Here is a 16,964-nt window from a genome sequence, read left to right on the forward strand (position 1 = left end):
CCCCCAGCCTCCTCGCTGGTGGGGTGGGGTGAGAAGCAGAAAAGACCTTGACTCTGTGTAAGCACTGCTCAGCAGTAATGAAAACATCTCTGTGTTATCAACACTGTTTCCAGCACAAATGGAAAACATAGCCCAATGCTAGCTATTGTGAAGAAAATTAATTCTATCCCAGCCAAAACCAGCAGAGGGAAACTATTTAAAGGGTACCAACACTGCCTGGTGTCCTTGGGCTGCTGCAGTGTGTCCTTTTCTAATACAGTTGGAAGATGTTTAAGTATGACCGCTCAATCCAGCTGTGTTGAATGACACATTCCCTTTGCTTTTAGCATATGCACTGAGTGTCTGTGTTACCCGTGTCCTTCAGTAAAGAGGGAATTAGGGAGAGAGGGAATGGTCTTCAGATTTTCTGGAGCTGTATTTGCTGCCTCTGTCTTTTCTGTACCATAGAAACATGCTGTACTCTGTGAAAATATAGAACTGAAGTCATGTACCTACAGGCATACCCACATCCTAAAAAGCAAAAGAGAAGCTGCTGGTGTGCATCTGAACTGCACTCGCTTCAAGGCAGTGCATTTTTTCTGGGTGAAATGATCCTGTAAACCCTTGCCAGGACCAGCCCTTTCTGTTTGTGTATTGGTTGTTTCTATTTGTTAAGGCTTCAGTTTCCTCCTAATTTCCTGGGAACTTCGTGCCTGTTTTGAGCAAGTATTGCAAATATTCATACTGATGAACTGCACAACATAATAGTTACCTCTGCTGTGTGCCCTGACTCTGTGCATGAGGTGTGAGATCAGGACACGCAATGCACAGCAGCTCATTGCTCTTTTCCTTAGCTGCTCTGCAGGGCTTCATAGCTGCTTTGGCTTTTGCCTACAGAGAGTTTCACTCTTCAACTTCTAGTCACATATAGGGAGGAAATTGTGAACATGCTACTTTGAAAATTCAGTTAAAGTGATTGAAAATTGGGATAATTATTAACATTTTGTGTTCCTGGCTGGTACCCACTGCATTAGGAATCTAAAACATTTTATTATAAGCTGTCAAATAGCAAGGGGAGAGGGAGGGTGCAGAAGTGGCTCAGTTTGTTAAAAAGGAGCTCATGCTGATTTCAGGCAGCTGAGACCCTCCCATGAAGAAATAGTGGAGTTAGAGTGGAAATTTTTACTTTTTTTTTTTTTTAATGCTGGTGCTTTCCAGGGAGCTAGAAGGCATCTTTGGGTTCCCTGTCAGATAGAAGAGTATGTTGGAAAAGAGAGTTTGGGAAATGAGTCAAGTGAAAATTCACCCCATGTGGGTCTGTTTGGTTGCTTAACTTCCACTTCTGTGCATTAAACACAGGATGAGGGATGTAGACAGGGCAGGATTTCAGCTTATGTATTTCTAATGGAATTAGGATGACAAATGCTGGCCTAAGGAGGGTGGACTTGGTATGCAATTGAACTGTGCATACCTTCTCATTTGGATACCTGCTCAGCCTCTGCTATTCTGAAGAGGAAGATCTTCCCTGCAAGACTAGGCTGGCCATAAAAAGTATTATAGCTACTCCACTACGTGCTATTGCTCAACTACTGCATAGCTGAGAGCCAGTATCAGAGACTGAAATTTGGAAGCCTGCATCATTTCTCACCTCTAGGTTAATATATTTTCTGTAGTTTTATATAAAGGGATGTCAGCCTAATTCTCCAGCCCTTTTCTGCATTGTAGCAATTGATTATATGCATTATGAATGCTGTGTTCAGTCTAATGAGATAGCTACAGCTTTACAGAAATAATACTGCATAACTGAAGTTACTCCTGAACCTTTGAGCCAGAGGTGCATTGGCTTCTCCATCACAGGTGAAGCAGCTGTTACACTAGAAGTTAGCTTTTCGAGTCTGATGACCCATGATATGTATGAGATTAGACGAGGTGATCACAGCAGTCACATCTTGTTTGACAGTCCTGAAAGTAGATCTGAAAGAAAAGACTTAGAGGAGGGAGCAGGTGGACATGCCAGAGGAAGAGGAATAGAGGGTAAAAGAACACCAGCTTTGAAGAGAATGACGCTCATTCACCCCTGGAAGGATATGGTCTTACCACAGTTAATTGCATTTAGTTAAAGCCTGAAGAAGGCTCTGTCCTTGCCCGTCAATTACTATCTGTTGAGATATAAGCAAGCTAAGGAGTTGCAGCATCAGAAGTACTTTCTTCAAGTGTTCACGTGTGAGTGCATATCCAGGGCAAGAGCTGTGTACACCTGCACGCACAAAGCTCATGAGCTGTCTGGTCTGCTGGTGTCAGTTAGGTCTCAAACTCTGCACTTCACGAAGGGATGTGCCTGTTGGGGTGGGTGTGCAATGTTGTGAGACAGAACTGAAAATGACTGAAGTGTAAACATGGGGATGACCGGATGTGGTCAGCATCCTTCAGGAACCAGGCTTTTGGGAAAAAACAAGATTCATTTTGCAGTTGAGTGGTCTTGAGTGCTGTTTCAGCCATACCTGTTGTTGTCCTTCACCAGTAATCCTTAGATCCCCTAGCAAAAAGAGGTGGGCACTGGACTAAATATTTTGATCCAGATCAGCTAGCCTGGCCAGCTGGAGCCTCTTACTTGTTGAAGCTGACATGTGTTCCTCAATTAACAATCACAGGAAATAATTGGAAAGAAAAATCATAACATGACAGTAAGGTCATTCAGCTAAGCATGCAAAAGGCAGGAAACCAACATTTCACCTGGGTTTACTCCAAGGGGGAAAGAGTGAGCTGAGAAACAAAGGTAAAAAGAAGAAATGTATGAAAGGATGCACAGCAGCTCAGTGGCAGCTTGCATGTCCCTGGGTGCTAATCCCCTGCCGTAGCTACACCATCGCTGCCCCGTTTTGCATTGCATGCCAGTAATTCAGTTCTTTCTCGGCACCAAGGATAATGCCAGGTTTGAGAACTTGTTTCGAATGGATAAATCAGTAGGTACCCATTCCTTGATTGAAATGCGTGCTATGTTGTTTGTTGTCTTGCTGCTTTCACACAAAAGCGAATATGTCTATTTTAAGGGCATTTAGTCGTTCAAGTCACTAATGGGTGGGATGTCCCCTCCGTTTTTAAGATGAAGGAATGCCTTTGTTACATGCAGTTATTAAAATAGAAAACATGCGTTTTGAGATGATATGCAATGGTTTTGCTAATTGGTACCATGACATTGTCTCCTCTTCTAATTCAGCAATTTAGGCTCATCAGAAAATCAGGTCCTCCTGGGATTGTGACGGTATACAGAAGCATTGAAGAAGACATCATTTCATAAATAATTGCTCAGGTTTTTCTGGAAACAGCTGCTGTTTCTGATTGATGTATACGCATTTATTTATTCCTTCTGTTTATATTACTTGACTGCTTGATAGAATTTCTGGTTAGCAATTTAATCAACATTTCTTTTTATGAAGAAGAAATAAACTTGTAAGGGGTAAAAAAGAAAAATTTATAGAGATAAAGCTATTCTCTTTTTGTTAGATTTCAAGTAAAAGACAGTTTCAGGTAAAGGACTGAAAAAGACATTTTCTCTTTAGGTTTAATGTACAAGATGTGAGTTGTCTGAAAGTAGTTAAAAAGAAAGGAAAAAAACTGCCTTAAATTCACTTATCGGCACCTACTTCACTGTGTTGTGAATAAGCAAAGTAACACGTGCTGCATTTAAGGACATGGATAATGATAATAGGTTCTGAGTTTTAAGTGCCATTGATTTTTTTTTTTTTTTTTTTCCCCTCCCCTCTCACCCTCCCCCCCCCCCCCCCCCCCCCGGGCTTTCTAAGCCAGAGAAATATCTTGACCTTTAGGCCAAATCCTCAGCACTTATAAATCACCACTTTTTATTTGAAATCGGGAGAGCTACTCCAGTTTACACCATCTGTGTCTCTGGCTTCAAGAAAATAAATGTGTCCTTTGTGACTAGAACAGCTTGTATTCAAAATGGTGTAGTCATACAGCAGGACGGTGAATCGCAGAGTTTATTGTCTTTTTGTTTCAAACGGGACCACACAATTTACGACCAATTTATGGGTGCTCAGTAATAGTGGTAAGAAATGCTTAATCTGGTGATGTTTTCCATAAGCATATATTACTTTCAACGAAACCGCTAAATACAATTTCTTAAAATTTCTCACTGTGTTTTTTAGGGAAGGTGGTATCAGTGTAGGATATCAGGGTCCTCCTTTTGTGAAGGAACTAAGGGAAAAAAAAAAGGGGGTAGGAATCAAACTGCTTTGATTTAAAGGAATGATGCAGTTTTATTTACATACCCTCTACTCAGGAAGTTGGTGCAGCCACGTTGAATGAAGCCAGCCAGGGTGGCGGCACCAGAGGTTTGAGAGGATGTGCCCAGAGGGCGGCAGCTGTGGCACCCAGGGTGGGTGGCTCTCCCAACCCCACACTCTCATCGGTGTCCTCCTCCCTGGGGCTTCTGGATTTGATGGGTAGCTATGCTTTCTTTCTGTCTGCTAGAACAGTGAATGGTTGTATTGAACATAGACATGTTTAAACTTTATACCCTATGGAGCTGTTAGGGGATTGTCTGATTATCTCTAACCTCGTGTCAGTTGGAGAGAATTTATTTGAAAATAATATGGAGCCTCTTGCTGGAGAAAATGTCTGGTGTCAGCTTTGGTTTATAGGACTTTTGTAGAGTATGTTACTGTATTGGGTTTGTGTGGCAAGGTTTTGGTAGCAGGGGGGCTACACGGGTGGCTTCTGTGCGAAGCTGCCAGAAGCTTCCCCTATGTCCGATAGAGCCAATGCCAGCCGGCTCCAAGACAGACCCGCCACTGGCCAAGGCCAAGCCCATCAGCGACAGTGGTAGCACCTCTGGGATAACAGATTTAAGAAGGGGGGGAAAAAAAACCCGAAACCTGAGCAACTGCAGCCGGAGAGAGGAGTGAGAGTATGTGAGAGAAACAACTCTGCAGACCCCAAGGTCAGTGAAGAAGGAGGGGGAGGAGGTGCTCCAGGCGCCGGAGCAGAGATTCCCCTGCAGCCCGTGGTGAAGACCATGGTGAGGCAGGCTGTCCCCCTGCAGCCCATGGAAGTCCACGGTGGAGCAGATATCCACCTGCAGCCCGTGGAGGACCCCATGCCAGAGCAGGTGGATGCCCGAAGGAGGCTGTGACCCCATGGGAAGCCCGCACTGGAGCAGGCTCCTGGCAGGACCTGTGGACCCGTGGAGAGAGAAGCCCATGCTGGAAGAGGTTTGCTGGCAGGACTTGTGACCCCGTGGGGGACCCACGCTGGAGCAGTCTGTTCCTGAAGGACTGCACCCCATGGAAGGGCCCCATGCTGGAGCAGTTCATGAAGAACTCACGTTGGAGAAGTTCATGGAGAGCTGTCTCCTGTGGGAGGGACCCCACACTGGAGCTGGGGAAGAGTGTGAGGAGTCCTCCCCCTGAGGAGGAAGGAGCGGCAGAAATGACGTGTGATGAACTGACCGCAACCCCCATTCCTGTCCCCCTGTGCTGCTGGGGGGCAGGAGGTAGAGAACTTGGGAGTGAAGTTGAGCCTGGGAAGAAGGGAGGGGTGGAGGGGGAAGGTGTTTTTAAGATTTGGTTTTATTTCTCATTATCCTACTCTGATTTGACTAGTAATAAATTAAATTAATTTTTTTTCCCCCAAGTCGAGTCTGTTTTGCCCATGACAGTAATTGGTGAGTGATCTCTCCCTGTCCTTATCTAGACCTACGAGCCTTTCATTATATTTTCTCTCCCATGTCCAGCTGAGGAGGGGGAGTGATAGAGCGGCTTTGGTGGGCACCTGGCGTTCAGCCAGGATCAACCCATCTCTCTCACTAAAATCGTATCATGTGTTGCAGCAACTGGAGAGTTAGGAGTTTTAAGCAGGAATTGCAGTTCAGATGTGAAAAAGATACCTGTGCATGTTAGCTTTACGAAAGGGAGAAGGCAAGTTCATGAGAGCAGATCAAACCAGTGGCTGGGGACTGTAGTGCATCTTTCGGTGGGTTGGCTTGGCTGGCTGGCTGAAGCGATGACTCCCACCAGGGTGGGACCAGCTGGTGCTCCTGCCTTTGGCTTTGGCAGTACAGGGCTCCTCTTTCAAGGCAGCTGCTAGATCTTTCAGAACTTGTTGTTATAACAGGGCACTGGACCCTGAATTGCATTTTTTCTAAGTTAAGAATCAGATTTTCTTTGCGTTAGGATTCAAGTGCATTTTTGTTTGTTAAATCCTAAAAGTAAAACTAGAGACCGTTAGTAGGAAGGCCTACATTTATTGTGTTTGTTTTCAAGAAGCACGATGTTCATGAAGCACTTTGAACCAGATTTGACATGTTCCACAGGTAGGTATATAGAGATAGCACTTAAGTCTGTTTGCTTAAACTAAATCACAGGAAAGGAGATCACAGTTTTGTTTAGGAAAAATAACCAAAGTCCCCCAGACCACACCACCACCACCACCAAGCCAAGGACTGTGAACTTTAGGAAGGTGAAATACTGTGGAAGCTTCAAAGAGAGCAGAACATAACAGTTTCCCCAAAATTTGTCGTGAGCGAAAAACGAGTTTTGCAAACAAAAATCTGCTTTTTTTCCAGAAACTGGAATATCTACATCATAGCCAGAGGAGCTGCTCGAGATCGTTGTTAAATGAAAGTCTTTTGCATGCCAGCTTATGATCTGAAACCTGGTTTCCTGATCTCTTGAGCTGCTGTCATTGCATCTTTACAAGAGATGGAGTTTAATTAAATGCCTTATCTGTACTTACAGTGACACAGCTCTAGCTGTAGAAACTATGTGATTTTAAGAGAAGATGGTGGGAACTTTGGGGGGAATAAAGGAAAGAACAAGGTTTCCTCCCTAAGTTCTAAAATCCTCCAATACTTCTGACTGCTATTTCTACTCTTGATATTTCTTAAAATGCCTTTACCTTACTGATCTGTGTAACACAGACTGACAATTTCTTGGGCTAAGTGGTTTATATATCCATTTTTAAAAAACATACTTTTCCTGGCATGTCTGATTTGATTCCTGGCGGGGTGAGCTCAATTCTTAAACCCTGTCATTGAAGACCCAATCCAAAGGTCTTTGAAATATGAGATAAGATATACTTCAGGGGATTCCATTATAAATTATGGCAAGAGGATTCCTCTTCTTGTCTTAGGCTGCTGTTCCTTGCAAACCACTCTGCAAACCAGGGCACTTAGGTATCCAGAATGTAGCAGTGAATAATATGAAGACTAAAAAAAAAATAGTGAATGACTGCATGATATGCTACACGTTTTTGTCAGTGTATTATCTAACCTGCTCATAATACTCTGATAAAAAGTTTTAGACTCTTAACTGAGAAAAGGTGGATGTGCTTCTCCTTAAGTTTTCTCTGGACCTTCCAGGAGTCTATCAGTAAAGAGAAATCAGAGTTAGAAATAGCTTTATTTGGGTTATATATGTAACATTGATTCAAATATTGAACCATGAAAGTGTAGGGGTGTACAAACATGCTAGGTATAGGTAAGGTGAGAAGTACAGGAACATTGAGGAAATAATTGTCAGGATAATAATGGATATTAAAATATTAGGTTCATTTACATTCGATTTGATGTGAAGGTTCAGGTTACTTTTACTCCTCTGAACAGAATTATCCATCCCTAATAATTATTTTTTTGTTAAGACAGTAACATGCAATTAGCACTTTATCTGGCATTTAAGAATGAGTAAGGAGAACTATTGATCTTGTAACTGCTCATCTGAAAAAGAGAAGCTGCGTGTTTAATTTTGCTGGAGATGGAAGTTACTTTATTTTTGTGACTTAAATTCATAACTCAAAAAGTACCTTCTTCCAGGAAATCTATAGCTATTTTACTGCTCGGGCAATGTTTGTGTAATTTATATTTAATTTATATGTGCTGTAACACATACAGAGACACTTGTGCCAGCCACACTAGCGGCTCTGCACACTTGCGAAAGCAGTAGTAGTAATGTCTTACAAGCACAGGCATCAGCCGGAGCTGTATAAGGCCATCTGCAATTCTACTTATTTCCTCAGGATCTGAAGTCTGTGCTGTCATGGCTTAACAGTTGCTTAGCTAGCAAGAGTAAAAACAGTTCACAAAATGAAACCTCTAATTAGAAAGTGGGAAGGGTCTAAAATGATTGACTCTGTTAAAAGGCATAGAAAGACAGAATGACATACGGGTTTCATTCTGTCATCAGGAGAAACCTTGAGCGTTAACTTGCAGAGCAAATAGTGCCCAGGACCCTGACACAGCTAGGCTTGGCACAGAGGCTGCATAGAAAAGCCCGTACACTTGTGTCTGGCTTTGTAAAACTGAGAGTTCAGGTAGGGCCAATGTTAAGACAACGTCAGGATTCCCTTTTACTGGTAACGTATTGTGGTAGAAGGAGAGCTGTACAAATGGAACACTTGTTCTAATAACGAAAGGCAAATTTTCTCATTCATTAATGGAGTCAATAAAGAGAAAAGCCTGTTTTTCATAAAGGTAGTTAAAATACAGACAAAATAGCCAGGAAAGAATTTATTTTCACTCCAACTTTCTAATTGATTTTTTATGTGAAAATATGAGAGTGAGGGTTTCTGTCCCCAGTTTTCACAACCAGTGTCCATTACTATCTCTGCATTTTTCTGACTAACAACAGATTCTCATTTATTACTGAATCTGGATGAAAGCATACACCTTAGAAGAAATGAAAGTGGTCAAACAATAGAAAACCCCTGCATTCAAACTGCTGATGTAGTTCAAAGGCTGTTTTTCAGCAGAAAACGTGACAAAAAAAATGTTGACAAGTTTAATATAGTCGGCACTTCTATGAAAGATTGATATTTTTGAAGTGAAGCTTTGAAACTTAAGGTCATGAACTTTCTACAAAAACATTTTTCTTAAAGTGTCTGTATATTTTAGCTTTTTTTGGCTCACCCTTGCCTTCTGATTTCTTGCCATACTGTGCTATGACGTGTGCAGTGCCCATCAAACCATCGTTTCCTCGTCCAAACATGAGGGCTGTATATTTAAGAACCTGAATAACAGAATGAGTGTGCAGCGAAATGAACAGGGTTGGGAAGGAAAGCAATTAACTAAGAGTAGGCACCATCTTCTCTTCAAATCAAATGCTTGTAACAGTTGGGCAACCTTTTACAGTCACTGATTTCCACAGTTTAATTGCATGTTTCATCTAACAGTGTTTTCTTTGATCAGTGTTGAGTTTAGGGTGGGGATGGCAATATATGCTTGTGTTGCATATGCAGGTCGCAGAGTAGTCCAAGGCTAGTGTCGGTGATACCAACAGAGGAAGGTGGGGGAGAGCAGAAAGTTTCACAAGACGGCCACATTCAGACTTTTCAAACTAGTCATCTTCCTTCTTCTCCTATTTAAATCCTATTTGCTGCAAATAGACATAGACCATGTAGGTACCCATCTACGGGTATGAAATTTATGTGTACACGTTTAGTTATTTGACTGAAAGGTCACCCTGGATTATCAGCAGGAGATCTGGGTGCACAAAATGTAAGAGAAATGTTTGCAGCTCACCAGTATCAACTATGCTATACATTCATATGCATCAGCGTAGCTGGCTAGCCCCAAATAATAACTGCTGGAAGGAAAACCCTTGCTCTGTTGAAATCAGTGGCAGAATTCCCTTTGACTTGCTGTACTTAGGTTTTTGCCCAAGAAGGCACTGGGGAACAGAAAGGCTTCTGTTGAGGTTCTCCTAAGTGCAAGTCACCAATTCCCAACATCGCCAGCTCTGAAAGGAAAATAAAAGAAAAATATGTGGTGAATATCAGAGAATAAAGTGTTCTGCTTAATTATGTAATTGTGACTGGTCTGAGGTAAATAGCAAACCTATTAATAGAGTACCAAAAGAACATCCTTTCCAAGAATCCTGTTTGATTTAGTGGTGAGCGTCCCAGGACATTGCTTTTTATTGGCTTTGGTGATACATCTGTACAATGCGTATCTTCCAGATGTGGCCTTTTCAGTCAAAAGGTTCAGGCTGTGAGGTGATCTGCAGCAGAATAGGCACACTTGAAAGATCAAGCGCAGTATTGGAAGAAATCATTAAGAAATAATGATGGCCCTGTTGGAAACAGGACGTATTATATTGTCATCACTTCTATAACATATGCCAAAATATAATCCTCTTGGATCAAATGGCTCTCCTTATGTAAGACTAAAACCAGGTTTTCCTGTATTTCAATCATCAATATGCAAGAGGATTTTTCCTCCTACTCTAGGACATCAAACAGTGTTAAATGTATGTCTTACCATGCAGAATTTTTAAAACTTCATCTTTTAAGTGACTGATAATGCCAGCTGAAGTTTATTGAAACTTAAAGAATTCTATTCTCTTCTATTTTTTTCAACCAGATTATAACACTCACAATTTTCATCAAATATTTTTATTCTAAAGCTTTGGATGATCTTTTGGTATAAACCCCTTCTTTTGTTAGTCTTCAATTAAGTGCAGTGTGGGCTTTTTCTTTTCCTATCTTGTTTTCCTAGCCAGGATTGCCCACTTAGCAGCTTTGGGATAGCCACAGAAAATCAACCAAACGCATTTCTTCAGCAATTCCTCTTTCCCCTCCCTTTGCTGTTTGTAGCAGGCAGAGCTGATCTTTGCGGGTCTGTAGCAGGCGGATGTGATCTCCACTGGATTTCACCGTATAAAACAAAACAAACCCTACACTGCTCACAGAAACACGTGCTCAGTGAACACTGAGAAGCATTTCAGCCATGTCTCCTTAAATGTTAGGTGGTTTGTGAGACTCTTTCAGGCTTTCTATTGATTTTGCATGGAACTAGGTCAGAGCTGCTTTTAATTGAACAAGCTGGCTGCTGCAACTCTCACTTAACTGTAAAAAAGGGGTATTAAAAATTGATATGCAAAGCAAACTTCTGCTTAATTAGCAAGCAGTTGAAGTCAGAATAGACAAACCACCATAGTTAATAAAGATGAGGAAATAGCTTTCACTGACAGTATAATATACTCCTATTTTGGGGGGGAAATGGCTTAAGCACTGAGCATTATCCATGTTTCTTGCATGTGGTAATAACAGCCTATTAGTTTTCTTTGGGAGAGGCTGGGATAAATTTACAGCTGTGCAGACCAGACAAACCACCACACATCAAGAAAGCCATTAAAAGGCAGCTCTAATTTTTAAATGTGTAATAAAGGTAAATAAAAATCCCTGGTGTGCAGAAAGAAGAAACTGTGGGATTCCCTCAAGGGCTTAGTATTGCTTTACATCCAATGTCCGTGGAAGTGGTCAGTCTGTAGCGGATGGGCGCATGCTGCTGTCGTGCTGGCAGTGTTACATGGGACAATGGTGGAGCTGTGCCTGGCCTTTCCGCTGGTCAGGACCCTGGGTTAGACATGGCTCGCTGAGCAGGGCTGCTGCCAGTTCGGCAGCTCTGCCCCAGGTACGAGGGTAGGAGCTGAGGCCTGGGACGTGTCTCTGGTAGCTCTGATCATCACATGCACGTGCTGGCTGCGTTTCCACCCCTCCTGATGGGCAGGTGTGCCCTTGGGGATGCTCTGTGCTCCTGCTCCCTTGGCCAGGTCCGTGCCCGCCTTGTGGCCGTACGAGGTGAGGTCTGACATGTCGGGGCTGGAGGAGATCAGGAGTTCTGATTCACATCTAAACCCCATCTCAAGTGATTTACTTTGCTTTACACCTGTGTGCATATGCTGAATTTTAGACCCTGCAAGTAGTACCACTTCCCACAGTATGCAAGTTCTGCCTAGAGTGATGTATTATTTATTTAGGCTTATAACAAACACACAGAAAAAAGAGTAAATGAATAATGCATGGATGATTAGTTTATACATTTCAGCTCACAGCTGAGAGAGATGGCAGAGAGCAACCCTCATTTTAAGTTCCTTAAGACAATTGCTTTTCTTTCTTCTCCCAAAAACCCAAAGCTCTAATAAAGGTTCTGCTGTTTATCACTTAGCATTACACTAAGAAGCCACCAGGACCTGAAATTAATTTGTGCTTAAGAGCAGAGTGGCAGACTGGCCACAGAGTATATATTCATTTGAATGATAGCTTTTCAGGTAAGATGATTTCCGTAGCTGTAGTTTTCAGTTTGCTTTGGTCCAAGTTACAGCTGACTAACTCAATTTGTTTCTCACTTTCTTTAGCATTTACGAGTTTTCCAGTACCACAGCTCATGTGCCAGCCTCACCTAGTGTGCAGCTATTAGGGGATCTTTCATAGAGGGGAAATTGTACATGCCAGTTATTTGTAAAATATGTTCTCTCTAAGAGATTTTAGCCACCATCTTATTCTTGAAATGGAAAAGCCTGAGATTCATATGAAATAAATAAGAAAAATGCATCTCTTTGAATATTGAAATACAATGACACCTGGAAGTGCTTGAAACATTTGAACGCCTTTATGGCAGTTCAACCAACTGTATCCATAAATATTTAAAGCAGTGAATTATTTCTTGAAATTTACATTTTTATGTACTATTTTGGCTTACAAATTATTGAACAATAAAGATGCTTTCCATAATAATTTCAGATTTCAAAATACAGCACTTGACTGTGAAAAGATTTGCCTGTGGCCATCATATGATTGAGTGAGCTCCCAGCATAACACTGAGCTTCAATATCTCCTAACTTCAAATTAAGGTTTTTAACAGCATGAGGTAACTTAGATCCCGTCTGTGTTTCTGCACTTCTCAAAAAATAAAAAAAAAGCTGTGCAGCACCTACTGTTACCTTTCAGCAGAATATATATATATGACTGGTTAGAGTTCATGTTTTCAGTATGGGATCAATGTGGATAAAGTGGCCCTTTAAATCCTGCTGTAGCTTTTATAAAGGGTTACCCTGTTTAAAATATACTGGTTTGATTTTCAGTCGATGATAAGGTCACCACCCCATAGGTAACCATAGCTGGCAGCTACACGCGTGTTCTGCTTTCTGCCAATGCCTCGTGCCTGACTGCAGGAGCGAAAATGCGGAGCAATGAATGTGCTTTTATGAGACGCAATAATTTGTGCCACTGAGCTTGCTCCGTGGAGCTGCATTTGCAGCAGGGAGTAGTTGACAGTATAACAACATCCAAGTGACAGGGACAGTCAACAAAAGGTCCCAGTAATGCACCGTGACCTGGGAGGGGAGGGCTCTGCATTTCTGGAGCTGTCACGGGCACATTAGAACTGAGGTACTCTTTCAGTCAAGCAAGAACTAGTACAGTGATTTTTTTTATTGAATTCAAGTATGATTCCCATTGACATTTATTAAGGAAGCAGAAATTACTCTAAAATCCTCCCCAAAATATTTAAGCGAAAGTGAGGCATTAAATTTTTTTTTTCACTTCTTATGTATTTGCAAGTGAGCAGGAAAGTAATATTACAGAAAACTATATAAAACACTGACATGCTGTTTTTCTGACTGTGTATCAATGTTACTGATAGTGATCACCAAATAATAATGATTCAGGCTCTGTGATGGGTTGCATGACATTATAATCTGATGCAATCTGCTTTTCATTTTTAGGATATATTACTTTTCAGATAAACTGAGAACTGAAAATCCCCAAGAAAGGGTAGTGGAATGTAAATTTACGAAGTCTAGACAGCCAGCTGAAAACTGATTTTCTACACCTTATAAAGAAGTAGACTATAAGCCAAATTTTTATTTAGTCTGAATATTTCCATAGTTTCCAGCTGGTTGCAGAGAACTGCTGTGCTTTGATTCAGCTGATAATAAAACTAAGAATGCACAAATCATTTTTATCAGGCAACAAGTACTAATGCTTCTCTGTTAAGTAAACTGAAGTGGATAAATCCTTGGCTCCACACTTAACCAGAGTGTTTCCACTGCAACTAAGGGCTGACTGCATGAGTGTGTGAAATTTCAAGGGGTGGTGTTCAAGTAGTGTCAATGAGGCACACACAGAGAAGGTTTTCACTAAGGTAATCACAGCATTTCCAGTAGCAGCTGAATGACATAGTAAATTAAATCTGTTGAATGATGCATTAAGTTGGTGGGGCACTTGCAGGGCCAGATTCTGACTTTTTTAAAGCATATTCTATTCTTTTGGCTTTCTCTTCATCTTGCTGGAAAGGAAGAGCTGCAATCTAGACAGCATCCTGTATTGATGGGAAAGAGGACTGCGTGCATTTCCAAAGAATTTTGAAACTTTGTTCGTATCTTTCCTTCTCCCAGATAATTAGTATCTTAAAGAAGTGAATGTTATTGGTGTAAAGAAAAAATTCAGATATGGTTGCATGTATCTGTTATGTGAACAAGTACATCATTATTTTTCATAGATCAATGCTCAGAAAAATATAAAAGCATTTTTTGTTAGTAACTGAAGCAGTTCAAATCTAGTTATAATGTGGGCTCTACATCTCTTTGCACAGCTCTTTGTATTAGAGAGTCTCTCTATGCAGTCACAGACAGAGCTGTGTTACAGACCTTTCGTAGCAAAGGTCCCTGAAAGGCAGATGTCATGTTATATTGATACAGACTGTTATTCAACCTTGTACCCTGCTGGGGTTACCAACTAGGAAAACCAAACAGTTTGGATTTTCATTACAGTGTCTTTTTGCATACATTAAAGTAGGTAAGTGACCCAAAAGTTCAAGGAAGAGGTTTGATTTTTTGAAGGTCTTTGTCACATAAAATGTCACTAAATCCTATTTACGAGACTTGCTAAACTGGGGTCGTTTTATCATTTTCTCATGGAGTGTTACTACTGTGAGTAATTAAAAAAAAAATCTTGAAGGTTGTGGTGTGATATTCTTAACATTAATTTTTACAATTAACTGATAGTAATTCATGAAATACACTAATGATTACATATTGCACTGCATATCCAGTTAGATATTTTTACATGTTTCCTATATGAAGTTTCATTGAGGAAACTTCAGGCTGACTGTGTTGTTGCTCATCAAGTTCATCTGCAGACTGGAATGTCAAAGAACTGAAAACAACATGAGATTTTGTTACTGTTGTGCAGAGGTGGGATCTCTGCCATAGCATGTAGATATCTAATATTGCATCTTCCACTGTTTGCTGTAGCAAGGGTAAACAGTGTGTGGGTTTTTGAGCCACAGACAAATTAAAGCGGTTTGAATGTGGTTCTTTTTCTGGGACTGTATCATCTGAGTGGCAATTCCTGTTGGATAGTGCCAGTTCCTGGCCATGGGGATAATTGGGAGAGGAAGTGGCTGCTGAGACAAATTTTGCTGTTGCATCACTGGCAGTCCGGCACAGCCAGGCCACTGCTGTTCCGCATGGGTCCCCTGGGGAGCTGTTGTCATCTCCTGCCTGCGAATGACTCCTGGCATTTTCCCTTTGCTTGGCTCTCCCAAATCTTGTAATGTCCCTTGTAGCCACAAAAAGATTTTGAGATAGGGCTCAAGGGAAGATTGTCCATCTCTATTAAATGTGAATTCCAAGACTGTAGATACATACAGAAATTAAGGTATATCAGGGGTTTGATTTATAAACCTGAATGACTAGAACTGAGAGTATCATGTAAGGATGTCTTTGGGCTTAAATATGAGGTATAAAATTCCAAACTTGGAGGGATTTTTTTTTTCGCTAAAAGAAGGCAAACAGTTCACCAAGCTTTGAATAACTGACTAGCACAGCAATTAGCTGTTACAACTAAAAGCAATCTAATGTTTCTTCTGTATCTAGTTTTTCATGTGAATTTTTCACAGCTGCAGATGAAAAAGATCAGGAATTAATTGTTTCTCCATGCATTGCTCAACCTGCAAGAAAAGAAATGAGGGTCTCGAGAAAAGAACAGAAAATCACCAGCCATGAAGAAAGCAGACATCACTGCTTCACTTGAAAAATCATTCGTTTTTTTAATTTCTCATCCTTATATTGACTCATGGTGTTGCAAGCAGAAAGTCATTTTCTGACTCCAAGGATTTTCCAACCAAGTGAAATTTTATTCCCTAGGTTATGGTGCTGGGCACACCCAAAATACTAACACTGGACAGTTTTGTGGATTGTGTGCTTTTTATTAGAGCTTATGAGGAGTACAGGTATGTTGCTTGCACAATATTGCCTTAGGAGAGAGCTTCCTTAGAAAGTGCCTGAAGAAGAACTTGTTCCCAATGAAATGACAGCTGAAAAGAATTCAAGTATTTCCATAAATGGTTAATGAAAGCATAATTTGGTAGGATACCATTTTCAAAAATATTTTCCTGGCATATAAAAGTTGTAACAGAAAAGTTACATTTTATCTATCTGCTGCATTGTGTATGGTTTTAATAATTAAAAAGTGTATTGAAACCTACATAAACTGTAGGTTTTAGGCCTAGATGGTAAAATCGTGATATAAATTGCCCTTAAAAGATTTATGATTGGTATATATGGAATATTGAGCAAAAGATTGTTATATGATGTGGGTAATTAGCAGACACTCTATAATGAAATGTGCACTTGTGTATTTTGTAGAACCACTAGATGAGCTGAAGATCAGAAGTCACAGCACTGAACCACTACCAAAGCTGGAAAACAAAGAGAGGGGAGGCCATCATGAGACAGCTTCCTCCAGGGAGCCAGGGAAAGCTCAGGAATGGGACGGAACGCCAGGCCCGCCTGTGGTGTCCAGCAGGCTGGGGAGATCCTCTGTCAGTCCAACCATGTTGGCTGGAAGCAACAGCTCAGGTATGTCAAGTAGCAGAGCAGGGAAGATCTTATGAATCTCCTTGTGAGCTGAAGGATCTCAGCTACACAGATGTAGGTAAGCATGTGGATTCTTTAGACTTCCAGGTGTCTTCTAGAATCTGCCCTGCCCATTGACTGCTGCACTAATAAGCGTTGTGCTGTCTGCTTGTGCTCTGTACTGGAACAGGACTGGGACGGTGGCAGGTAATACAAGCATGTAAAGATGCTGTTCATCTATTTTAAAAGAAGTAAGGAATTTCACTTTGAAAAGGCACACTGTGGCAAAGACACCCCCAGGATGGCACCTCAGAGAGAAGTTCATAAATTCAG

The 16,964-nt window shown here is 41.2% G+C and overlaps 1 protein-coding gene across 1 annotated transcript in view; it reads left to right on the forward strand.

The window, feature by feature from the left end:
- NYAP2 (neuronal tyrosine-phosphorylated phosphoinositide-3-kinase adaptor 2) overlaps window positions 1–16,964 on the forward strand; it is a 175,115-nt gene that overhangs the window by 124,573 nt on the left and 33,578 nt on the right. Inside the window, exon 5 of the mRNA XM_050902730.1 lies at window positions 16,422–16,634. Within this exon, the coding sequence (XP_050758687.1) occupies window positions 16,422–16,634 (213 nt within the window). The remainder of the gene's footprint in view (window positions 1–16,421; window positions 16,635–16,964) is intronic.

This window comes from Gymnogyps californianus, chromosome 10 (genome assembly GCF_018139145.2).
Source record: "Gymnogyps californianus isolate 813 chromosome 10, ASM1813914v2, whole genome shotgun sequence".
In the NCBI taxonomy this organism is placed as follows: domain Eukaryota; kingdom Metazoa; phylum Chordata; class Aves; order Accipitriformes; family Cathartidae; genus Gymnogyps; species Gymnogyps californianus.